This window comes from Heterodontus francisci, chromosome 18 (genome assembly GCF_036365525.1).
Source record: "Heterodontus francisci isolate sHetFra1 chromosome 18, sHetFra1.hap1, whole genome shotgun sequence".
NCBI classification, from domain to species: domain Eukaryota; kingdom Metazoa; phylum Chordata; class Chondrichthyes; order Heterodontiformes; family Heterodontidae; genus Heterodontus; species Heterodontus francisci.
In genome coordinates this window covers 68,026,695-68,054,149 of record NC_090388.1, presented here as the reverse complement: position 1 = coordinate 68,054,149, position 27,455 = coordinate 68,026,695, and the positions used below count along the sequence as shown (strand labels likewise).

Genomic DNA, 27,455 nt, shown 5'->3' with positions numbered 1-27,455 from the left:
TTAAAATTAGACACTTAGCGTAACTACCTAGGCACACATATCTGCGACAAGCAAAAATACATTTATCAGAAGAAATGTTTTGAATGCTACCTGTAGAAGTTTTAAAAGAATTTAAAATGCAGTTCCTTCAATCTGTTCGACCATCCTGACATAGAGGCATACAAGTACTTTCCAATCTGCAACTCACTTTAGCAAATAGCAGTTATATTCTGGTTGCCCTCTAGCTGTGTTTACTTGCAGAATTTAGATTTTATGACCTTAAAGGAAGAGTCCAGCTTGAAAAGTTTTCACCCTAGCAGCAGCACAGTACATTGTGTTGCATGGTATTAAATTGCTGTCATTATGGAGCAGCATGGCATCTAACTTGGGATGAATTTTGTGCAGCGGCGGTGGTCCCAATGCTGGACATAAAAGGTGAGGACAACCGTCTTCGACCTTTCCCACCCTTGACTTAATTGCAGGGCGACGGGAAGGTGCCGGGCACTCTGCCCCACCACCTTCCATCACTATTTTATTGGCCGCCTGTCTCCCATCCCATTTTCCGGAGACCCATAAAATTCTGCCCCTGTGCAACACTGTGGGATATGTATTAGCATTGTACCATTTTCATTATCCATGTTTGAGACTAGTGCATTTTAACGTTGAGCAATTACTGGTGTGAAGTTGTGCTGTGCGATGATAAGCATGCGAGCACATTGCAGGGTGTGTAGCAAATTCTTCTCCTAGTTTGATGGAAGGAAGAAGCTGGGTCCACATCTTTTGTTGAAATAGTGGACAAAGGAATTTTGTACGAATGCATTAACAGGTTTGTTACTAATAGCACATGGTGTAATTTTACCTTGGATGTGAAGTAGATTTGATCCAGTATCATTTATTCAAGAACTGACAACCATATTTCCATGTAGCAGTGTCACTTTGCTCTGATTTTTATACATCAACTTTACAGCTTACACACAGGAGCCAGGAGACCCTCCTTTGTTACAACAACAGCTTCCGACTTCAAAATCAGGAATTCAGCAAATCATTGAGTGTTTTCGCACAGGTACAGAGTAATAATTTACTGATGGTTCTCTAGTGCAAGATTGTACCGCAGAGTAAAATGAGTCTGTACTGTCATAATTGGCTGCTATGATGGGCCATTGTAGATTTAATTGAACAAAATCATTTTGCCTATTTTCTTCAATGGTGTGAAAAAAGAATGTGAAGTCAGATCGACAGAATTTATCACATTCCAGTGCAACTGAAAAATGACTACTCTCTTTCTCACTGGTACCTTAATTCAGTTTTATTCAGGTAATTTACAGTCAGTTTTTTATTCTGTCTGTAACTGAGAGGGTAAGACGAGTGTTTCTGTTATATAATGGCTGAATAATTAAGTTATCTTCACTTTAATTCCATGACATTCTCATTATTTGTAATATGTGTTTATGGGAATGGTGGCTGCATGAATTTAATATGTTATCTCTTGCCATTGGGACCTTTTAGTGGCACTTTTGTACTGCGCTGTCAATGTTTGTGTGGCATTATCTTGTATGCTGGTTTGATATCTGATGCACAATTTCAAATGGGAAAATATGCGCCAATGCAAGACTACCTGTGGCAGCAACAGTTTCACATTGATAATATGTAATAGCTGCAGTTAAAAATGAAGTGGCTAGTGTGAAATTCTGGCAAAAGAAGTAAGATCTTTTCAAAAGTGAAAGCAACCTTTGTTATCATTATGCTGTAATTCAGATTTTAATGATTGTAGACAGCTGATCAGTTGAGCACAGTAATGTTTTGAATAACACCACCAAAATCTCCAAATTTAAGGCATCAAGTTTGTAACATGTGTTATAAGGGGTGAATCTGCAGCCTTAAGCTTCCAGCAGGAGGTGCCAGTGGGAGAATTGGGGTCACAGTATTTTGAGGTCTATCTAAGATCTGTGGCTCCTAAAAGCAAGAATGGAAACATGAATTACAGGATCACCCCTATAGAGTCCTGTGCAATCCAAAAGTAGGTGTCAGGCTCCTATTATTACCTGCAACATGAATAGAAATTAAATTTAACACCTTGCACTGTCACCCATTGGATTGCTTACTTCTACTTCTATCACTTTCTCCACTTCTTATCATCTCCCCGAACACACATTTTAAATGCTAATGGCTATTTTAAGAATATAGTATTTTGTTGCAAGCTGATACCATGCAAATCGAGGCAGTGAAAGTCATTGTAGTTTTATATTTTCACAGTATTAACCATTTCCTTCATATACTCTGTTTTTAACAAAATCCTAAATCAACCAAAATTTTTTTTTAACTGGTAGATTTTTGACAAAATCATAGAAAAAATGAATAAATGGAGCCAGTGATGTCATGATAATATGTCATTCAGAAAATCATTATTTTAGGAACCTTTTATTTGGGATATCTGTATTGAATATTTGTGATATTTTGTGCACACAGGAACTACACAACTGAAACACATTTTACTGAAAGAGGTGGACACCATCTTTGAATGCAAATTGTGTCGAAGTCTATTCAGAGGATTGCCCAATCTGATTACACATAAGGAGTTTTACTGCTTCCCAAGTCTGAAGATGGATGAACGTAAGTTTATAGTTTGTTCTTTTGTTCCAGGGTTGGAATTTGCCTATGATTCAGAACAGTTCAGGCTACTTAATTATCAAACCTGGTAGCTCATCCCATTTCTGCAGTCTTGAAGCAAGCAAACTTATTCTTTTTGTTCCAGACTGTGATTTAAAGGCTAGTGTTGATCTCCACTTGGTGAATATACATCTCGTTGATGAAGACTTTTATGCTGTAGAGTTTTAAATTTCATTAAATTGTCATATCTGATGTCCTATTGTGATGACAGACCAGATAAGCCCTCACTGCAGTAAAGATTCCATCATGCTTTGAGGTAGCAAATTGACTTTGAGGGAGGAATTTTATACTCTCCTCCATGTTGGGTTTGGAGGCAGGGAGAGCTTATAATTGGGTGGGATGTTGGCCGGGTGGGGGTTGGTGGTGACCCCACCACCTTCCTGTCTCCACCCAAATTAAGTCCGTGGTGGTAAGGTCTGTGAATGGCCTTTCTGCCCTGCCACCAACTGAGGCCCTTAAGTGGACAGTTAATGCCCAATTAAGGGCCTCATTCTGCCGCCGCTGAGATTAGCCCAGCAACGGGCAGGCATGTTCCCGAACGGGGAACACCCCAGGCAAACCCATGCAGGTTGCTTGCTGGCTCCGGTGGTTGTGGGGGGAAGCGGTCGGGTCGGGGTCCCTCATTAAAATGCACAGTGCCTGAATGAGGGACTTGGCATCAGGAAAGGGGGGTGCCCACTGTGAGTCCCACCCTTGCCCTTGCTGCTGACGCCCCTACACCCCCTGCCTCTGTGATCCCCACCCTGTGAAACTCCTCCCGCTGTGAGTTACCTGTGGCCTGTGTCCAGGGCCCTGGGTGAGTCCAGTACCGGCAGCAGTCACCACCTCCGCGGTGGCACTGCTCAGTTAAAGAGCTGCCGGCTTCTGATTGGCTGACAGCTCTCAGCGGGCAGGACTTCCGCTGCCAGGGTCCTTGACCGGGGAAGGCCCACCGCTGTCCACTCAAGTTCCCAATTGGCAATTGATCTGGCAGGCCTTTCCTAGAGGAGGCAATGTGGGACTTCTGCCAGTGGTTGAGACCCCTGTTGGTGGGATAATGTTTGAAACTTTGTAGACTGTACTATCCAAATCATCATCAAATACCTAACTGAATAGAAAAATGCCCTCTTTTCTGCCTTGTGTGCATACTGGATCCACTTTCTGCTGCCTCAGTGTGAAATTTTCCATTTCTCCCACCAGCAATCCTTCAGCCTCTCTGAGTGGCATTGCTAATTGACATTATCATGCTTTGTGGCCATGCCAACTGAGTACTGGATTGAGACTTCATAAACATTTGAGAATGGATTATGACAGCCAGTGGACAGGGGAATATTTATTCCATTAGTTTGGCCTTGGTCTGATCCCAGCTCCCAAAGTTGAAAGAGCACTGTGGCAATCCACTGTGCCATCTTAGTGGAAGCATGTCTAACTTTTTAATAGTGTTATCACTGGGCATACTTAATCTGTTGATGCCAATAAACTACAGGAAAAATCATACTCAAACCAATTTGCTTTAATGTTGTGCTAATAGGCTTTAATTTTATTCTAGCACACTTCAATATTCTTATGATTTGGGTTTCCACCAAATACTTTTTTCTTGTGCATGCCATAAAGGACTCAAAACCTTTGCTCCCAATGAACTGAAGTATGGCGTGTGTGAAATATATCTGATAATGTAAGAAATTTGGAGTGAGTAATAAACCCTACATGCTACTGATAAACTCACTGACACTAGTAACTCTTGACCTCTTTATGGACAAATAACAAACTACCATACATATTGGGTTACAAACTATGAAATAGGTTTATTGAAAAATAAAATTGGCAGATGAAAAACCTGAGTATAGGCTAATAATAAATCCAAGTGGCTTTCTTACAAAATCTGATTCAATATAACCAAATAACTCTGAACTGACGTAATTCTGATGGCTTGGAACACATGCCTATGAGGAAAAGATTATACATGAAGCCAGACATTCATGAAGTGTTTACAGTCTCTTCATCTCATCGACTGCTTAAATAAAGCAGATGTTCACTAAAGAAACCTTGTTACAGAGCCTCAGAATTGTACCCATCATGACTTTGAAGGCTGAATTGGGACAGAGTACCATCTCAAAAGACAAAGCTGTCAATCAAAATAGGGTTCAAAGGCAAGAGTTGACCTGACAAAGCTCCCTGGTGCTATGTTTACACATGTACAGAGCAAGGTTAGATTTCCTGATTGATAGTCTGGCAATCCCAAACAATTACCTCTGTCTACTCCTCAAAGCTAGCTCATTAATACTAAGTCTGTCTGTCATCTATGCGAGTGGATTAAGTATGTTTCAGGACCATACGCAGTTCAATTCCGGCAAGCAACAAACATGGTGTCCATTAGCTGACCAAGTATCAAAATTTCATGAAGGAATCATAAAAATATGCAGATTTTCATGATTGAGCATCTGACCTATCCAGTTCATCACATGTGTGTCATTTGGCGTATCACAGTATATTGCGTGGGCTACGACTGTTGGTATACCAGCCTTGGATAAAATAGCAAGGGAAGGAGGGTGACTTCAAGCCTTAGTCGCCAACTCACCTAGGAGAGGGAAACTCTGAATCCAAATCTACGGCTTGGAGACCTTGCTGCTGCCGTCCCAGTTCACTGGGCCACGACAGATGAGCTCCAGGTTTAAAGGGTAGAATCAGTCAGCGCAAACTGTCCTGCACCTTAAAGCACCACTGTGCAGGTAGGAAGGAAATCCATCCACCCCAACTATAACTCAACAAGTAAGTCCTGTAGCGATGGGAAAGGGGTGAAAACGGCAGGTGCAAGATGGCACTGGCAGCCACAGTTCTAGTCCTGCATGCAGGCGGCTCAGGATATTGTTCGTTTTGATGATGACCTAAAGACGACATCATCACCTGGTAGCACCCTGCGTGACCAAGCAGGCTTTTTGAAGGACAGCACTGCTTGCTCCGAAATTGGAGAGAAACCGAGAAAAGATGGCCTAAACAAATGCTCGTCTCCCCAGCACCCAGTTGGCTTGCCACGGTCAACAGGCATTGGTTAAGAAGGTAAGAGCCCATGGGATCCAGGGCAATTTGGCAAATTGGATTCAAAATTGGCTTCGTGGCAGGAGGCAGACTGTGATGGTCGAGGGTTGTTTTTGCGCTTGGAAGCCTGTGACCAGTGGTGTACCACAGGGATTGGTGCTGGGACCCTTGCTGTTTGTAGTGTACATTAATGATTTAGACTTGAATATAGGAGGTATGATAAGTAAGTTCGCAGATGACACGAAAATTGGTGGTGGTGTAAATAGTGAGGAGGAAAGCCTTAGATTACAGGACGATATAGATGGGCTGGTAAGATGGGCAGAGCAGTGGCAAATGAAATTTAATCCTGAGAAGTGTGAGGTGATGCATTTTGGGAGGACTAACAAGGCATGGGAATGTACAATTGATGGTAGGACCCGGGGTAGTACAGAGGGTCAGAGGGACCTTGGTGTACTTGTCCATAGACCACTGAAGGCAGCAGCACAGGTAGATAAGGTGGTTAGGAAGGCATATGGGATACTTGCCTTTATTAGCCAAGGCATAGAATATAAGAGCAGGGAAGTTATGATGGAGCTGTATAAAACGCTAGTTAGGCCACAGCTGGAGTACTGTGTATAGTTCTGGGCGCCACACTATAGGAAGGATGTGATTGCACTGGACAGGGTGCAGAGGAGATTCACTAGGATGTTGCCTGGGCTGGAGCATTTCAGCTATGAAGAGAGACTGAAAAGGCTAGGGTTGTTTTCCTTAGAGCAGAGAAGGCTGAGGGGAGACATGATTGAGGTGTACAAAATTATGAGGGGCATTGATAGGTTAGATAGCAAGAAACTTCTTGCCTTAGTGGAGGGGTCAATAACCAGGGGGCATAGATTTAAGGCAAGGGGCAGGAGATTTAGAGGGGATTTGAGGAAAGAATTTTTCACTCGGAGGGTGGTTGGAATCTGGAACGCACTGCCTGAAGAGGTGGTAGAGGCAGGAACCCTCAGGACATTTAAGAAGTATTTAGATGAGCATACAGGCTACGGGCCAAGTGCTGGAAAATGGGATTCGAATAGTTAGGTGCTTGATGGCTGGCACAGACACGATGGGCCGAAGGGCTTGTTTCTGCGCTATATAACTCTATGACTGTATCAGTGCATTACAGTTGGCATCCTTCCATCTACGGAAGATTATGGACACGCAGCAAACAATCCATTTGAGGTGGGATGTCTTCGCTGGGTGCACCTTTGCTGATGGCTTCTTGAGAGACCGGTTCTGCTACAAATGCTGCACGTGACGCTGCCAAGTGACGCTGAGAGAGTTGTTTTTGACGTTGGTGCCTGTTGCCAAGCTGCTGCCGCAACTGGCCATGGTTGTAGTGCACACCAGTCCCCAGGATTTGTCGCCATTTCCCTTTTTCACCAGGGTGTGATAGTTGACATTTAGGGCCCTCATGTCATGCTTGCAAGCATTCTTGAAGTGGAGCTTTGAGCGCCCCACTGGTTGTCTGGCCCTGGCTACCTCACTGTACAGAAAATTCCTTGGATTGGCAACTATCTTCCATCCTGTGGACGTGTCTGATCCACGGAAGCCGCCTCTGTTTGATTAGTTCCAAAACACTTCAGAGCTCTGACTTTGAGAGGACTGCCACATTCGTGATTATGTCCTGCCAGGATATACCCATAATGCACCACAGACAGCGAAGATGGAAATGATTGATCTTCTGTTCCTGGTAGATGTAAGTCACCCATGTTTCACAGTTGTACAGCAAGTTGCTGAGAACACAGGCCTTATAAACCATCACCTTGGTCCTATGGGTCAGCTTGGTGTTATCCCATGCACGTTTCGCAAGTCAGTCAAAGGTGGTAGCTGCTTTCCCTATCCGTGTATCGAGCTCTGCATCAAGGGACAGATTGTCTATCACCGTGGACCCAAGGTGCAGAATTTGCTAACCACTTCCAGTAGGATGTTAATTAGTGTGATCAGGGGTGGAGATGCAACACCTTGTCCCATGACAACAGTTTTCTTGACGCTTATGGTCAAGGAGAACAAGTTACAGGCATGGAAGAGACAGTCCATGAGTATTTGTAGCTGAGTTTCCATTTGAGCAAATAGCACAGCATCATCAGTGCAGAGGAATTCCCTGATCAGGACGTGATGTGTTTTTGTCTTCGCTTTCAGCCTTGATAGATTGTAGAGCTTGCCATCTGATCTAGTGTGCAAGTAAACTTCCATATTTGCAGGGAAGGAGAAGGTCAGAAGCATGGAGAAGAAGATGCCAAACAGAGTGGGGGCTTGGACACAACCCTGTTTCACTCCATTCTTCACTCCAAAACTGTTGGAAGTGGAGTCATCAAAAGTGGATGAGATTGAGGAGCTTTCATGGACAGCCAATTTTTCCCAAAGTTTTGTAGAGTCCTGCTCTGGTGACTGTGTCGAATGCCTCAGTAAGATCTATGAAAGTAAGGTAAAGGGGTATATTCTGTTCCCTACACTTCTCTTGTAGCTGGCGTATGGAGAAAATCATATCCACTGTAGATCTGCTGGCAAGGAAACCGCACTGTGTTTCCGGGTGCACTCGGTCTGCAAGTAAATGGAGTCTTTTAAGTATGACCCTAGCAAAGGCCTTGCCTGCGATGCTAAGGAGTGAGATGCCCCTGTAGTTGTTGCAGTCTCCTCTATCGCCTTTGTTTTTGTATAGTGTGATGATGTTGGCATCACGCATCTCTTGTGGAACAGATCCTACTTTCCAGCAGAAAAGGAGAAGGTCATAAAGGTGTGGCAGTAGATGGGACTTTTTGTGCTTGAGCAGTTTGGCTGGGGTTCCGTCCTTGTCAGGTGCCCTTCTGTTCGCTAGGTAGTCTATGGCCTTCTCGCGCTCCAGTGATGAGGGTTCTTCATCTAACTCATCCATGACAGGAAGTTGCGGGAGAGTGTCGACGCAGACTGGAGATGTCCGACTCACACGAGTACAGCTTACAGCAGTGCTCAGCTTAGGACATCTGTTGACTTCTGTCAGTCAGTACTTCACCATCTGCCGACTTCGGGGGAGCAACTTTGGGGATGGCAAGACCAAGCGCCCTCTTGATCCCTTCGTATATAGCTCATTAATTTCCTTTGTCGCATGCAATTTGGATTTCTTGACATAAACTGATCCAGTGTTTCTTTGTGCAGTATCTCCCTCTCCTTTCCACTGCTGTCTTGGCTACTTTCAGGTTGTGCAGTGTCTTTACCAAATTATGCTTCTGCTGCTTCATAGATGATTGAGCTTAGTGACTTCCAAGTTTCATTGATGCCAGCATCAGTGCTTCCCGTTAAAGCTTTGGTGGGTAGCAAATGTTCTAGCGATAGTGCGAAGTGCTGGTATTTGGCATCATTGCTGATTCAAGGGATGTTGATGTGTGACGGGCCATCGTGTTTGGAGGTGTGGAACATTCGGGGATGTACTTTCACTGTGCTGCTGATAAGAGAGTGGTCGAAATCACAGTCTACGCTATTGTAGGTGCGAGTGTGAAGAACACTGGGCAGATCGTGCCTCCTCATGATGACTAGGTCTAGTTGTTGCCAATGGCCAGATCTTGGGTGAAAGCATTATATCCTGTAGCGATGACTGCCCTGGCAGAAGGTGTCAGTGATGCATTATTCATTCAAGGCACAAATCTCAAGACGGCATTGTCCGTTATCGTTGATCTTGCCCACTCCATGATGACCGAGGCATGTTGGTCATGAATTGCTGTCTGCCCCGACACGTGCTTTGAAGTCACCCAGGATGAATAGCCTCTCACCATCTGATATGTTTCTCAGAATGTCAGCTAGGGAGTCATAGAAATGCTCTTTATCTGAGATGCTGGCATTCAGAGTTGGTGCGCAGATGCATATGATGTTGACTGTGCCTCCATTGGATGATAACCAGAGGGAGATGATGTGCTATGAAGTTGCTGCTGGCGGCTTAATTGACAGTGTCAGCCAATTGCTCACTATGAAGCCTACACCATGCTCTCGACGATCTTCAGCGTTCTTTCCAAGCCAGAAGAAGGTGTAATTAGTCTCTCGAATCTGGATTCTTGTAGAGCGGCAATGTCACCACCACGATTGTGTAGTTCACAGTCAATCAGGTCTGTCTTGCATACACCTAGCTGTGGAGTGTGGGTCGTTGTTCATTCCAGGACACACATCCTCACATTTAAGCTTTCAACCTGAAAGCATACCTTTCTTTGTTTGCTGCGTAGCCTAGGCATGGTTTTAGGAGGTGCAGACTTGCCTAGCTTCTGCAGCCCCCTCTCGACCTCATAGGCTGGTGTCCAGAAGAAAGACGAAACCCTATACGTCTGGGGCCTATTCGGTTGCAGGAGTTGCTGGAAGCTGCTAACTTGAGGGAAACACCAACAACCTAATGGGACTCTACTCCAGACTTTGTTGGGTTTACTCCCTTAGTCATTAACTCTTGATGTTGTTAGTGTTGACGGCACTGACCAGCAGGACCCATGATTGGCACAAGAGTAGGTGTGATCTTGTCCTCCAGGTGTGCAAAGGGAGCAGCTACAGGTCGCTGCTTCCCATCTCCAGGTTGCCACCTCCATCCCCTGAACCCTCCAGCTACTACGCCCACAGGTGGTCAATCTGAGATGACTGTAGGTCGCTTAGGAATGAACTTAGTGCAGGCACGTGATTTTCTGGCCAGGAACAGGCTGAAGTGGAAAAACCAGTATAATGAGTGGTCAGTCACAGGCTCAATCACAGCAGTGGTGGGGGAACGGCAGTAAACTGATCAAAGTTACTTGAACTATCACAACAGAGCAGCAATTCAGAGACAAAGTTGAGTTTTGCATTATAACCAGTGTAGTCCAGAGCAAAAGCCTATTCTTGATGTTGAGATGATAAGTTCAGAAATTTGAAGCCAAGTTTCAAAGATCTAGATCTTTCCAGATTTTTTCCACAGCTCACAGATCAGAAAAAGAAAAAAAGGTAGATTATAAATGGAAGCAGAGTCTTACATTTTTCCAACGTAGTCCAGCACAGCTGTCCAGTGAAGCCAGGAATTTGAAGCCAGATTTGAGAGAAAAACCACATCCAAAAACCACATAGGTTAAGGACTAAGATGGCTCCTGGGCAGTCAGCTCCCTAGGAAACTCCTCACTGTTCACGTCTATCCGTGGTCATCTGCTGCCATCCGTTGCTCTTTCTCCCCACTCGTTGCTTCCTGTCTGTTAACCAATATCTATCCATGCTAATATATTGCTCCCAACTCCATGAGTCCTTATCTTGCCTATTAACCTTTTGTGTGGCAACTTATTGAATGCCTTTTGAAAATCCAGGTATACTACATCTACTGGTTCCCCTTTATCCACCCCATTAGTTACATCCTCAAAAGATTCAAATAAATTTATTAAAACCATGTTGACTTGTTCTAATCATACTGTGCTTTTCTAAGTGTATTGTTGAGACTTCTTTAATAATAGATTCCAGCATTTTCCCAATGACTGAGGTTAGGCTGACTGGCCTGTAGTTCCCTGTTTTCTCTCTCCCTCCTTTCTTGAAAAGCGGTGTAACATTTGCCAACTTCCAATCTGAATCTTAGGAATTTTGGGAAGTCATGGCTATCGCATCCATTATCTCTGCAGCTATCTCTTTCAAAACCCTAAAATGTAGGCCATCAGGTCCTGGAGATTTGTCTGATTTTAGTCACTTAAGTTTCTCCAATACTTTTTCTCTGCTGTTATTAACTGCCTTAATTTCCTCACTCTTTTAGCCCCTAATCTATTGTCTGTTTCTGGTATGGAACTTGTGTTTTCGACTGTGAAGACAGACACAAAATATTTGTTCAGTGCCTCTGCCATTTCCTCATTCCCGATAATTTTTCCTGTCTCTGCTTCTAAGAGATCAACATTTACTTTAGCTACTCTCTTCCTTTTTATATACTTATAAAAGCTCTTACAATCTGTTCTTATATTTCTGGCTAGTTTACTCTCATTCTATTTTTTCCTTTATCATCAACTTTTTGGTGGCCTTTTGCCAGTTTCTAAAACACTCCCAATCCTCAGACTTGCTACTTTTAACTTCCTGAGTGAGCCATGGATGGGTCTTTTTTGCTGAGTTTTTGTTTTTCAAAGGAATGTATTTTTGTTGAACATTTTGAATTGTTTCTTTAAAAGTTTCTCACTGTTCATTTACCACCATACCTTTTGGTCTGTTTACCCAATTTACCTTAGCCAGTTCTCCCCTCATGTCTAAGACATTGGCTTTGTTTAAGTTTAAGGTTCTTGTTTGTGATTGGAGCATGTCACTTTCAAACTTAACATGGAATTCAATGGTATTATGATCACTGTTTCCCAGTAGATCTTTTGTATGACATTACTAATTAACCCTGCTTCATTACACAATCTTAGATCTAAGATAGCTTTATCCCTAATTGGCTCCACAGTGTATTGCTCCAAGAAAATCTCCTGAAAACATTCTACAAACTCCTCTTCCAGACCAGTCCTGCTAATTTCATTGTCCCAGTCTATATGAAGATTGAAGTCCCCCACAATTATAACATTGCCTTGTTACAAGCCCCAATAATATCTTATTTAATGCTCTGTCCAATGGGTAGGGGGCCTATAAACTACTCCCATCCTTGCTTTCTGGTTCTTGCTATTCCTTATTTCCATCCATACTGATTCTATTTCCTAATCTTTCTCACTAATGCCCTTATGTCATCCTTTACCATCAGTGCTACCCCTTCTCCTTTACTATTCTGTCTGTCTTTCCGAAATATTGTGTACCCTGGAATATTTATTTTCCAATTTTGATCACTGTGTAACCATGTCTCTGTAATGGTTATTAGATCTAAATCATGGACCTCTATTTGTGCCACTAGTTCATCTATCATATTGTAGATAGAAGATATTGCAAAGGAAGATGGTTGTGGTTGTTGGAGGTCAATAATCTGAGCTCCAGGACATCACTGCAGGAAATCCTCAGGGTAGTGTCCTAGGCCCAACCACCTTCAGCTGCTTCATCAATGACCTTCCTTCAATCATAAGGTCAGAAGTGGGGATGTTCGCTGATGATTGCACAAGGTTCAGCACCATTCGTGACTCCTCAGATACTGAAGCAGTCCATGTAGAAATGCAGAAAGACTTGGACAATATCCAGGCTTGGGCTGATAAGTGGCAAGTAACATTCGCACCACACAAGTGCCAGGCAATGACCATCTCCAACAAGAGAGAATTTAACCATCTCCCCTTGAAGTTCAATGACATTACCATCGCTGAATCCCCCACTATCAACATCCTAGGGGTTACCATTGACTAGAAACTGAACTGGAGGAGCCATACAAATACTGTGGCTACAATATCAGGTCAGAGGCTAGGAATCCTGCGGCGAGTAACTCACCTCCTGACTCCCAAAAGCCTGTCCACCATCTACAAGGCACAGGTCAGGAGTGTGATGGAATACTCTCCACTTGCCTGGATGGGTGCAGCTGCAACAACACTCAAGAAGCTCGACCCCATCCAGGACAAAGAAGCCCGCTTGATTGTCACCCCATCTACAAACATTTACTCCCTCCACCACTGACGCACAGTGGCAGCAGTGTGTACCATCTACAAGATGCACTGCAGCAATGCACCAAGGCTCCTTAGACAGCATCTTCCAACCCCGCGACCTCTACCAACTAGAAGGACAAGAGCAACAAATGCATGGGAACACCACCACCTGCACGTTCCCCTCCAAATCACACACCATCCTGACTAGGAACTACATCGCCGTTCCTTCACTGTCACTGGGTCAAAATCCTGGAACTCCCTTCCTAACAGCACTGTAGGTATACCTACCCCACAGGGACTGCAGCGGTTCAAGGAGGCAGCTCACCACCACCTTCTCAAGGGCAATTAGCGACGCCCACATCCCATGAATGAATAAAAATAAAAGATGCTTTGCACATTCAGATAAAGAACCTTTAATTTCATTTTTTGCTTCTATTCCCTTTAATGACCTTATTTGCTGATGTACAATTTTTGTTAAACTTCGTGTCCCTTCCTGTCGCATTCTGCTTGTCTTTACCCACAATGCAATACTGTTCCGATGCTTCGGATTTCTAAATCTCACTTCTCCTGAACCCTCCCCCACTCTGTTAGTTTACAACTTCTAGTCTTATCTGCTGGCTCACTCTTGAGTTTGTACGTACTGTCCCTAAACCACACCCTGATTATCATTATCCTTATTGCTACCTTGCTCTCTTGCCTTCTCTCTCTTTAAATTATCACATCTTCCCTCGCTTGATCCCTCGCCCCCCCCCCCCCCCCACTATTTAGTTTAAAGCCCTCTCTACTGCCCAAGTTATACGACTTGTAGTAAACAGTTGCTTTTCAGACTGGAGGATGGTAGACCGTAGTGTTCCCCAAAGTCAGTGCTGGAGCCACTGCTTTTTTGTGCTATATGTAAATAACTTGGATCTTGGAATACAGAGTAGAATCTCAAAATTTGCTGATGATACCAAACTTGGAGGTGTGGTGAACAGTGAGGATGATATGAACTGCTTGCAACAGGACATAGATAGGCGAGCAGAATGGGCACACAAGTGGCAGATGGAATTTAATACTGACAAATGTGAAGTGATGCATTTTGCAGAAGCAATAGTGAGAGGCAATATATTCTTAATGGTGCAGTTCTAAAGAGTGTGCAAGAACAGGGGCACCTGGGGTGCATGTGCATAGATCTTTTAAGTTGGCAGGACATATTGAGAGAGTGGCCTTTATAGCCACTCCAGGCACTGCTTCATATGGGATCTTGGACTTTGAGGCATTGGGTACAAAAGCAGGGAAATTATGCTGAACCTTTATGAAGCTCTGGTTAGGCCCCAGCTGGAGTACTGCATCCAGATCTGGTCACCACACTTTAGGAAGCTTGTGAGAGCCCTTAGAGGGTGCAGAGGAGATTTACCAGAATGTTTCCAGAGATAGGGGATTTTAGTTACAAGGTTAGGTTGGAAAAACTGGGGTTGCTTTCCTTGGAACAATTGAGATTGAGGGGTGATTTAATAGAAGTGTACGAGATTATGACAGGCTTCGATAAGTTAGACAAGGAAAAATTGTTCCCATTAACTAATGGTTCAAGGACTAGGGAACACAGATGGAAGATTTTGGGCAAGAGATGCAGTGGGAATATGGGGAAGAATTTTTTTACGTAGCAGTTGGTAATGACCTGGATTTAGCTGCCCACAAGAGTGGTGAAAGCGGAGACAATCAATGACTTCAAAAGGAAATTGTATGGCCACTTGAAGGAAATAGACTTGCAGGTCTACAGGGATCAGCCTGGGGAGTGGGACTGACTTAATAGCTCTGTGGAGAGCCACATGGACTCCATGGGCCGAATGGCCTCCTTCTGTGCCGTAAATGACTCTGACCTATTTACAGTGGTTAGATCTAGCAGAGTTTAAGGGACATTATGCTCAATAACAGCTCTAGAGTCACAGGTTCATCAGAATGGCTGGGGCTCAGAGGACTAAATTATGAGGACAGGTTGCATAAACTTGGCATGTATTCCCTTGAGTTTAGAAGATTGAGAGTTGATCTAATAGCAACTGGTTAAAATATTTGAAGAATTTGGTACATAAATTATTTCTGAAGGTGGGAGAACGAGGAGACATAGATCTTGAGTGGCCTGGCTCTAATTTTAAGACCAAGTAAGGAAGCGTGTTTTTCACCCACAAGGTAATAGAAATCTAGAATTCTCTCCCCAAAAGGCTGTAAAAGACTGGTACAATTGGAGCTTTCAAGATTGAGATCGATAGCGTTTTGTTAGTTAAGGGTATCCATGGATACGGAGCAGCGGCTGGAAGATGAAGTCGAGGTACAGATCAGCTCTGATCCAATTGAATCTTGGTGCAGGCTCAAGGGCTAAATGACCTACTCCTGTCCCGATGATTTTAACCATACATTCGGCCCTTTCGATCCTGCTCCGCCATGTAATAAGATGATGGCTGATCTGATTGTGGCCTCAACTCCATTTTCCCGATTCCCTTGTTAGTCAAGAAATTATTTCTTTCTGCCTTAAAAATACTCAATGACCCTGCCTCCACTGCTCTCTGAGGAAGAAAGTTCCAAAGACTCACAACCCTCAGAGAGAAGAAATTTCTCCTCATCTCCATCTTAAATGGGCAACCCCTTATTTTTAAACTGTGTCCCCTAGTTCTAGTCTCTCCCACAAGGGGAAACATCTTTTCAGCATCCACCCTGTCAAGTCCCCTCAGGATCTTATGTTTCAATAAGATAACCTCTTATTCTTCTAAACTGCAATGGATACAGACTCAACCTGTCCAACTGTCTTCATAAGATAACCCCTCTATCCCATGTATCAGCCAAGTGAACCTTCTCTGCACTTCCTCTAACGCATTTATTTCCTTTCTTAAGTAAGGAAACTAAAACTGTACGAAGTACTCCAGATGTGGTCTCACCAATACCTTATACAACCGTAGCAAAACATCCCTACTTTTATATTCCGTTCCCCTCGAAATAAACGACAACATTCCATTTACCTTCCTAACCACTTGCTCTATAGCACCTTTTGTGATTCATGTACCAGGGCACCCAGATCCGTCTGTACTTCAGAGTTCTGCAATCTCTCTCCATTTAAATATACTGCTTCACCATTCTTCCTGCCAAAGTGGACAAGTTCACATTTTCCCACATTATATTCTATTTGCCAGGTGTTTGCCCACTCACTTAACCTATCTATATCCCTTTGCAGACTCCTTATGTCCTCTTCGCAACTTACTTTCCTACCTATCTTTGTGTCATCAGCAAATTTAGCAAACATACCTTCGATTATGAGCAGCTCCATGGAAATCTGCTGGTAATACACAATGTCAAACCCATCATTATTCTTTACTGGTGCCTATATAATATGTAGGTTCTTTGAATAGGGATTTCTGCTATATATATGAAGTATTTCAGGGATAGTGGCCCCCTTTTTAAAATAGCAGCATTCATATATCATTCTGCATGGACTACTCGAAATCTGTGATTTCCAGGTACTCTTAACGTTCATAAGTTGCTTGTACTTTCTTTAATGCAGAATGGTAATTAAGAGCACAGTAATAACTGTGATGTGGTATACGTTATGGTTTATAGTACGTTGTTACATGCACTATAACTTTAACAGATCTGGAATTTTGCGTAGGAGCTGTCACATGAACTGAAATTTGTGTTAACAGACACACAGTTGGAGTTAAATTGTATTTCTATTGCTTCATGGGGTTTTATTATAGTTGTTACTATAACAATTATATTTCATGCCTGCCAAATCCTGAGTGTGTGCTTTGCGTTTCTAACAACGATGGGACTCGGTTGGGAATCTTTCTGGTGCCCAGAGTGCAGCAATCAATGCTGCTAATTAATGTTGTCTGCTGCAGCCTTTTGACTGCTTAGTATCACACACATTATATCCTGTAAACAAACATTCTATCAACCTGCTATCAGAGATTTACTTTTCCCTGGCAGATCTATATTATGTGCTGGTTGTGTCCTGCAAAATTTTTCTTTGAAAAGTTTATTTTCACACACATCACCAAATTCAAACTGTAAAAACTTTAGTGTTTGACCTTCTTTGTTGGCAATAATTAAAATTTAAAATTTATTTTATTCAGTTCAAAACAAGGAACCCATTGAATCAATCCAAACTTTCTTCCCTTGTGACCCTTTTTATCTGTCAAGAGGATTTTTAATGCTATCTGTTGCAGACTGAAATCTCAGAGTTTCATCAGTTTTGTAGTCTACTGTGCATATGCTGGTCACACTTCTAGACAAAGCATGTTTAGTAAGCAATTAAGACAAATGGTTTATTGGAGTGCAGGTAAACCACTCAAACTGGTTTGAATACTGGATTCCCAATCAGAATATCTGGTGTCTGTACCCTGGGACCATCTGTCATTTTGATTTTTCTTTCCTGTTTAAATGTGCATCAGAATTCCTTAGCTAAGTAATTGCGATCAGGAAGCTACAGGGACCTATCACACCTGAATTGTACCGTTTGTTGGCAGATCGCAAACTAACGTTCAGGCTGGTTCAGTCCATTCTGCTTCTTTAAATTAAACCAGGTGCATTCTTGTGAATGATCCGTGAAAGAGAACTAAAGAAGAAGAATGGAGGGGAATTTACAATTTTAAAACAAAAAGTTTACTGGGGGAAGTCTAATCAAATCTAATCACAGCAGCACTGTTCTGCAGATGGTATGAGCTTTTTCTATCTAACTAGTTAATTTCAAGTTGCTATGTGTAGATGAGACAGATGAAAGCAATCTTCAATGTGAGATTTCTATGTTCTCAATTTGCTCTTCTATTGAGATCATGTAATGTTCTAATGTCGTCCATCCTCAGTTCTTTTCCTTCCATCGGTCTCTGTTGTGTTTGTCTTGCCTTGAAAAAAAGACAATTCCCAAACAGTACTCTGTGCCCATCTTCCTGTACTTGCACACTGACCTTTGCAGACAGAGCTGAACATGACTCACTTTGGCAGACAGATAATGCAGATGGAGCCTCCTCTTCTTAAAGAAAACCAGACAATGGTGCTACTCAAATGGGTGAATGCCTGACTAACATTAATGTTGGATAGTTTTTCGTGGGCACCCTAATCACTGTCTGCCATCTATAAGCTTGCCAGTGTAATCAGCAACAAGTGTATCCTGATTGGCCAAGATGGCTCCATGGTTTGGGGTATACCTAACAGTAACTGCAGAGGGTTTTCTTCTCAGAGTCTGGGTCAGCAGAGAGGCAGATGCAGAGCTGTGCTGTCTGCTGCATGGAGCCCTGCGTCATAGGGCTAGGTCACCCACTGATAGTAATGGCCAGCTAATACCTGAAACTTGATGCCGGCTCCTTGAAGCTATCTATGGAAATGGTGCGATAGAGTGGCACAAAGGACCACTGCTCTCACAACCAATTCATGCACTACCACTCTACTTAAAACTGTGACTGATACGAAATGTTGAAGTGTACCAATCTGTGTATACAGTATCTTTACAGTAAAGTAGCCCCTGGATACTCTAGTCCATCACAGTTTGGTGCCCTTTAAGAAGAGTGGCATATTGCAATGACATTGCCTGTGGAATTACTGGATCTCTACAGTATACTAGACAATAAACAAACAGTCACTGTAATGTTTTGGAAACCACAAATACATCAAGAGCTTTCAGCAGCATGCAAATATTAAAAGTGCCATTTATGGCCAGGGAGATTGGCATCAAAACAAATAAAATTGTTTTAAAAAAGCAAATCCAGTCACTTGCACTGTGAATGAGTGACAGTTAACAGGCTAGTGACATTATTAATTTACAAAACTGATTGTAAGTACATGTGCTCACAGGCAGATGAAGTAATTATGCATGTTTTGAGGAGAACTGAATTACAGCAGGAACATAGCTGCAAGCTAAACTGGAAAACAAATGTTTTGTTAAAACCCAAAGTAAGGTGGAAAACGGCAACATTGCAAAATGACAAAAGTGATAAATGTTTGCACAGGAGAAGAGTAGTAGTACCTCTTCGACAGCACAGACTCCGACTGGAACAGTTGCGAAATCCTTGAATTTCTCACGCAGTGTCACAAGGATCTCCTGAAAAATGAGCATTCATTTACATAATTATTTTGGCTGCTGGTCATGTACCACCTGAGGATAACAGTAACCCTTTTTGGGTGGCGTTGCCTGCTGGTGTATGAATGGTGACATGATGTAGCGAATAATCTCTATACTTGGGCACTGCCATGTGACTGGTTAACATTAGGTCTGACTCTCCTGCAGCAACAGCAGAAGGCAGTAACCTGGGACATTTGGGCCACAGTAGATGGGCTTGGGTTGATGTAACCCATGTAACATGAGAACATTACAGCCAATTAAGTATGTTTAGGTGTAGCGTTATGACCTCAGTGAGACCATTAACGTTAAAATGCGAGGTATAAACCCCCAGACCAATTTAAAGAATTACACAACAAGATTTTACGTCTTAAGACTTATTGTAACAAATAAACTAAAAGAAATCCCTATTAATCAAATCGTACTTTGTAAGTAGCTGATATCCCAAATTACAAAGAAAGGCATTTTCTTTACTTAATAAAATACTTGAAAACCCCATACCACAATTATACATTACACAGTCCTTTTTGATGCCAAAATCCTTTGTCATCCCAAACTCCTCCCAGTAGCAATGGATTGGATCTCCCAGACCTTTCCAAAAATCAATGTCCCCTTTGCTTACTTTGCCGAGCACGTGTGACCTGGCTGTCTGTGAATAAGGCGATTCCTGGTGATCCTGTTGGTCTTCTACTTCTCCGCAAGCTTCAACTTTCAAAACAGGTTCAATGCTTTATTCATTGTCTTTTACTGTATCAGGCTTCTGAGAACAGGTGTTCCCCCCCAACCCCCTCAACTGCTGATTCTCATCCTTACAGCCTGCTGTCAGGCTGCAGCCACTGGGTTCCCTTCTTACAGCTTGCCTTGAGGTTGCAACCCCTGGTTTCATCTCTTACAGCCTGTCTGCCTTCAGAATATCTGTTAAATTTATCTGGACTGAAAAGTCAATAGCTGATTGTCCTGTTCCAGTGTGCAAAGTCCGGTTTCACAGAGCCACCTGGACCTTCCATTGTTCCCAGGTATTAACAGTTGCTTGGTACATTTGCATCTTTGGAATCACTGACCCCCTTGTTTACGACCCCAAAGTCTGGGAGGGCGAAACTCATTGTTCTTCAGGTGTTATCGCTGTGGTCTCTCTTTTTTCAAAAAAAGTCTTTGATCTGTCTTGTCCTTTCGCAGAGCAGATGTGAGGTCACCTGACCTTCTGGACTCTATCTGAAAATTTTAAAAATCACAATTTTTAAAACATAATCATGTTACAAAGTCCAACTTTTATCACAGTAGTCACTGTTGAAATACAGCCAGTTTGCACACAGCCAGCTCTCATAAACAGCAATGTAGTAATGACAAGATAATCAGTTTTAGTGATTTTGGTTGAGGGGTAAATATTGGAAGAACACTTGGTTAATTCCCCTGCTGTTCTTTGAAATAGTGCCACAGGATCTTTTACTTCCACCTTAGGGGATAGACAGGGCCTCAGTTTAATATTTAATTGAAAGACAGCAGTTCGAACAGTCGTGAATGGTGGTGGACAATTAAACAACTAACTGGAGGAAGTGGCTCCACAAATATCCCCATTTCAATGAAAGGGGAGCCCAGCACATCAGTGCAAAAGATAAGACTGAAGCATTTGCAACAGTCTTCATCCAGAAGTGCCAAGTGGATGATCCATTTTGGCCTCTTCCTGAAGTCCCCAGCATCACACTCTGTGTGATGTCAAGAAATGACTGAAGGCACTAGATGCTGCAAAGGATATGGACCCTGACAACATTCTGGCAAGAGTACTGAAGACCTGTGCTCCAGAGCTTGCCGTGCCCCTAGCCAAGCTGGTCCAGTACAGCTACAGCACTGGCATCTACCTGGCAATGAAGAAAATTGCTCAGGTATGTTCTGTGCACAAGTCCAACCCAGCCAATTACTGCCCCATCAGTCTACTCTCAATCATCAGTAAAGTGATGGAAGGTGTCGTCAACAGTGCTATCAAGACGCATTTACTTAGCAATAACCCGCTCAGTTGCACCCAGTTTTGGTTCCATCAGGGCCACTCAGCTCCTGACCTCATTACAGCCTTGGTTCAAATATGGACAAAAGAGCAGAACTCAAGAGGTGAGAGTGACTGCCCTTGACATCAAGGCAGCATTTGACTGAGTATGGCATCAGGGAGCCCTAGCAAAACTAGAGTCAATGGGAATTGGGGAAAACTCTCCACTGGTTGGAGTCGTACCTAGCGCAAAGGAGGATGATTGTGGTTGTTGGAGGTCAAACATCTCCGCTCCAGGACATCACTGCAGGAGTTCCTCAGGGTAGTGTCCTAGGCCCAACCATCTTCAGCTGCTTCATCAATGACCTTCCTTCAATCATAAGGTCAGAAGTGGGGATGTTCGCTGATAATTGAACAATGCTCGGCACCATTCGCAACTCCTCAGATACTGAAGCAGTCCGTGTAGAAATGCAGCAAGACCTGGACAATATCCAGGCTTGAGCTGATAAGTGGCAAATAACATTCACGCCACACAAGTGCCAGGCAATGACCATCTTTAACAAGAGAATATCTAACCATCTCCCCTTGACATTCAATGACATTACCATCACTGAATCCCCCACTATCAACTATCCATTGACCAGAAACTGAACTAGAGTAGCCATACAAATTCTGTGGCTACAAGATCAGGTCAGAGGCTAGAAATCCTTCGAGTAACTCACCTCCGGATTCTCCAAAGCCTGTCCACCATCTACAAGGCACAAGTCAGGAGTGTGATGGAATACTCTCCACTTGCCTGGATGGGTGCAGCTGCAACAACACTCAAGAAGCTCGACACCATCCAGGACAAAGCAGCCTGCTTGATTGGCACCCCATCTACAAACATTTACTCCCTCCACCACCGTCGCATAGTGGCAGCAGTGTGTACCATCTACAAGATGGACTGCAGCAATGCACCAAGGCTCCTTAGACAGCACCTTCCAAACCTGCGATCTCTACCAACTAGAAGGACAAGAGCAACAAATGCATGGGAACACCACTACCTGCAAGTTGCCCTCCAAGCCACGCACCATCCTGACTTGGAACTATATCACTGTTCCTTCACTGTCGCTGGGTCAACATCCTGGAACTCCCTTCCTAACAGCACTGTGGGTGTACTTACCCCACATGGACTACAGCGGTTCGAGAAGGTGGCTCACCACCACCTTCTCAATGGCAATTAGGGATGGGCAATAAATGCTGGCCTAACCAGCAACGCCCACATCCCATGAATGAATAAAAAAAACAGTTCAGCTGTCCGTTAGGGCAGTATAGGAGTGCCAGCCGAGGTTATGTGCTCAATTTTCTGAAGCTTAAACCCACAACCTTCTGACTCAAAAGATGAGAGTTCTACCAACTGAGCCATGGCCCACGCTTCACTCAGTGTTGTAATGAACATACGAACGTATGTATGAATTCGGAGCAGAAGTAGGCCATTCGGCCCCTCGAGCCTGCTCCGCCATTCAATAAGATCATGGCTGATCTGTTTGTGTTTCGAATTCCACACTCCCATCTACCCTGATAACCTTTTATTCCCATGCCTAAAAAGAATCTACCTACCTCCGCCTTAAAAATATTCAGTGACTCTGCCTCCACCACCTTCTGAGAGAGAGTACTAAAGTTGTACAAGCCTCAGAGAAAAAATTTCTCCTCATCTCTGTTCTGAAAGGGTGACCCCTAATTTTAAAACTGTGCCCCCTAGTTCTGGATTCACCCACAAGAGGAAACATCCTTTCCACATCCACCTTGTCTAGACCGTTCAGGATCTTATAAACTTCAATCAAGTCTCCCCTCACTCTTCTAAATTCCAGTGAAAACAAGCCCAGTCTGTCCAACCTTTCCTCATTAGACAACCCATTCATTCCAGGTATCAATCTAGTAAACCTCCTCTGAACCGCCTCCAATGTATTTACATCTTTCCCTAAATAAGGAGACCAAAACTGTACACAGTATTCGAGATGTGGTCTCACCAATGCCCTGTATAACTGAAGCATAACATCCTTGCTTTTATTGTCAATTCTTCTCGTAATAAAGGGTAGCATTCCATTAGCCATTTTTTTTTTACGTGCTGTACCTGCATACGGACTTTCTGTGACTTCTGCACTAGAACACCTAGATCCCTCTGCACTTCGGAATTCTGCAGTCGTTCTCCGTTTAAGTAATACTCTGCTTTTTTTTATTCTTCCCGCCAAAGTGAACAACTTCACCTTTTCCCACATTATACTCCATCTGCCAGATTTTTGCCCACTCACTCAACCTATCTATATCGGTCTGCAACCTCCTCATGTCCTCTTCACAACATACTTTCCTACCTGTCTTTGTGTCATCTGAAAATTTAGCTACCATGCTATTGCTCCCCTCATCTAAGTCATCGATATAAATTATAAAAAGATGAGGCCCCAGCACAGACTCCTGTGGGACTCCACTCGTCACAACCTGCTAATCACAAAAGGATCCATTTATACACACTGTTTTCTGCCAGCCAGGCAATCTTCTATCCATGTTAATATGTTACCCCCATACCATGAGCTTCTACTTTGCGCAATAACCTTTTATGTGGCATCTTGTCAAATGCCTCCCCTTTATCCTCAGTACATGTCACTCCTTCAAAGAACTCCAACAAATTGGTTAAACATGATTTCCTGATCCACTTTCTTTAAAACTGCAAATAGGTGAGTTTAGGTCCGGTTTGAGCATTTGAAAACATTTACCCTCCCATTTGTCCTTGGGGGTTAAATTCCTCCCAGTGGTCAGTTTCAGCTGTCTGACTTTGATTGCCTGAGAGGATCGGAGAGGAACTTTCCAGAGTATTTTTCCCTTCTTGGTCCTGGGTTTTTCTCTTTTGTTTGTGGCCTCTCTCAGGTGAATGCCTGTGGGGAACAGAGGAAATGTTTGATCAAGATGCTCCAGCTATCATGAGTATGGGGCAGACTGATGGACTCTTCCTACCCATCAATTTTGTATGTTCATATGAGTAATGTTGCACATTTCACATCATATGCAGCTTAATAAGCAACTAATGAACAAAAATGCTAATGTTGATCTTGTGGGTTAACATGTTAAAAATATTTACTCCTTGGAGTAGCACTAGGAACATTGTCCAAAGCTGCACCTGCCTACTTAATGCCTAATCATAAAATAACTTCCTGCTAATACAAAATTAGTGCATGTAACAGATTTTGTCAGGACAAACTAGTCCCTTGTAGTTACTTTAAATTAGCTTAAAAACCTGGAGGAAGATTCAAATTGTAAATCTGTTTATACAGAATGCCCAAAGGAAAATATTCTCCCCTGCTTTGAATGTGAGTGAGTGAAATCTTCCATTAGCATAATGGTCACAGAGTCATTTACAGCATAGGAGGCCATTCAGCCCATCGAGTCCACGCCACTTCTCTGCAGAGCAATCCAGTCAGTCCCACTCCCCCGCTTGATGCCCGTAGCCCTGCAACTTTATTTCCTTTAAGTGCCCATCCAATTTCCTTTTAAAAGCATTGATTATCTTCGCTTCCACCACCCTTGTGGGCAGTGTGTTCTATGTCATTATCACTCACTGTGTAAAAAAAATGTTCTTCCTCACAGTCCTCCTGCCTCTCTTGCCCAAAACCTTCAATCTGTGTCCCCTAGTCGTTATACCATCAGTTAATGGGAACATTACTTACTTGTCTAACTTATCTAAGCCTGTCATAATTTTGTACACCTCTATCAAATCTCCTTTGCTGCAGGGAGCAAAGCTCCAGCTTTTCCAACCTAACCTTGTAACTAAAATCCCCATCACTGGAACCATTCTGGTAAATCTTCTATCATCCTCTGAAGGACCATCACATCCTTCCTAAAGTGTGGTGACCAGAACTGGACAGAATCCTCTAGTTGGGGCCTAACCAGAGCTTTATAAAGGCTCAGTATAAGATCTCTGCTTTGTGCTCAATGCCTCTATTTATAAAGCCCAAGATCCTATATGCTTTACTAACCACTCTCTCAATATGTCCTGCCACCTTCAACGATGGATGCACATGCACCCCCAGGTCCCTCTGTTCCTGCACACTCTTTAGAACTGTGCCATTAAGTCTATATTGCCTCACCCTAGCCCTTCTGCCAAAATGCATCACTTCACACTTCTCTGTATTAAATTTCATCTGCCACTTGTCTGCTTATTCTACTAGCCTATCTATGTCCTGTTGCAGGCACTTCGCATCATCCTCACTGTTTGCCACTCCTCCAAGTTTGGTATCATGGGCAAATTTGAAATTCTACTTTGTTCCAGCATCTAAGTCATTTATATATGGCAAAAAAATAAGTGGGCCTAGCACTGACCTTTGGGGAACACAACTGTCTACCATCCTCCAGTTTGAAAAACAAACATCCATCACGACTCGCTGTTTTTTGCCCTTAAGCTAATTTTTTTTATCCAAATGGACAGTGACCCTCCTATTCCATGAATCTCAGTTTTGTTAACCTGCCTTTTATGTGGTACTTTATCAAACGTTTTCTTAAAATCCATATAAACAACATCCACTGCATTCCTTTCTTCAATCTTCTCTGTTATTTCATCAAAAATGTCAATTGGATTAGTCAAGCATGATCTGCCTGTTACAAATCTATGCTGGCTATCCTTAAATAACTAACTCAAACCTCTCCAAGTGTCTGTTGATGTTTTCTCTGATTATTGTTTCTAAAATCTTACCACCACTGATGTTAAACTAACTGGCCTGTAGTTGCTCGGGCTTTTCTCTGGCATCTCCCTCATATGTAGGGAAAATTGGAAGATTATGGCAAGCCCTTCTGCTATCTCTACTCCAACTTCCTTTAGCAACCTGAGATGCAAGCCTTCCAGACCAGGTGACTTATCTACCCTAAGCATAGCCAGCCTTTCGAGTTCCTCCTCCCTCTCAATTTTTACCCTTTCCATTGCCTCTACTCTCTCCACTTCTCCTGATATTTTGTCAGATTCCTCTTCCTTAATAAACACTGATACAAAGTACTCATTAAGTATTCTAGCCTTGCCCTGTGCCTCTAAACATATATTACCTCTTTGTCCCTAATAGGCCCCACTCCACTTCTTACTACCCATTTAGTATTTACATGCCGATAGAGGATTCTTGGGTTCCCTTTATGTTGACTGCCATTCTATTCTCATATTCTCTGTTTACCAGTCTTATTTTCCTGTTCACCTCCCCTCTCAACCTAATGCATTTGGCCAGATTTTCACTTGAAGAATTCACCTCACATGCATCATACACCCTCTTTTCGTTTCATCATAATCTTTATCTCCCTCATCTTCCAAGGACCCCTGTTTTTGGTTCCCCTACCTTTCGTGCTTGATGGAATGTACCTAGCCTGTACCTGAAACATCTCTTCCTTAAAGATAACCCATTGTTCTGTTACAGTTTTTCCTGTCAGTCTTTTGGTTTCATTTCATCCTAGTTAGATCCCTTCTCATCACATTGAAAGTGCTCCACTACAGACACCTGGTCCGCTTGGCCCACCTCGTTTCCCAGCAGCAGATCCAGCAATGTCTCCTTTCTAGTTGGGCTGAGAACATACTGAATGAGGAAGTTCACCTGAACACAATCCAAAAATTCCTCCCTGTCCTTTCCCTTTATTCTAAAATCGATATTTGTGTAAATTCCCCCTATATCACCACTCTGGAGTTCTTGCACATCTCTGTGATGTTCAGAGTTCATCTTTTATGGCTCCAGAAGATTTTTGTGTAATGAGACGCATTGTTTGGCCCAGTTGGTAGCACTCCCCCTGAATCAGAACACCTGGACTTGAGCAGAAAATCTAGCCTGATAATTCAGTGCAGTACTGAGGGCCTGCTGCATTGCTGGCAGGTGTCCACTTCTGGATGAGACATTTACTTGTTTCAGTTGGAGGTTGTAGATTCTGTGACATTATTCAGACAAGTGCAGGGAATTCTCTTGTATCCTGGCCAATATTCCGTCTTCAGTCAACACCAAAGAACAGATTTACAGGACCTTCATTGTATTTGACATTTGTGAACCTTGCTGTGTGGAAATTGGTTTCCCTGTTGCCAACATAACAACAAAAGAGGACATCAGACATCTGTTTCTTCAGAAGTAATTCACTGCTTGTGACACTTTGGGACACCCTGAGTATGTAATAAGGTGCTAATGAAATGCGAGTACAACTGTTCTTTTCCCTTCACCTGCTTTCAGTATTTGAAACTTAC

General features: G+C 43.1%; 1 protein-coding gene across 6 annotated transcripts in view; it reads left to right on the top strand.

Annotated features, from left to right (window-relative positions):
• znf800a (zinc finger protein 800a) overlaps positions 1-27,455 on the top strand; it is a 115,052-nt gene that overhangs the window by 72,405 nt on the left and 15,192 nt on the right. For all 6 annotated transcript variants that reach the window (XM_068050918.1, XM_068050914.1, XM_068050915.1 and 3 more), the window contains exons 4-5: positions 947-1,042; positions 2,446-2,589. In XM_068050918.1, coding sequence (XP_067907019.1) covers positions 947-1,042; positions 2,446-2,589 — 240 coding nt within the window. The remainder of the gene's footprint in view (positions 1-946; positions 1,043-2,445; positions 2,590-27,455) is intronic.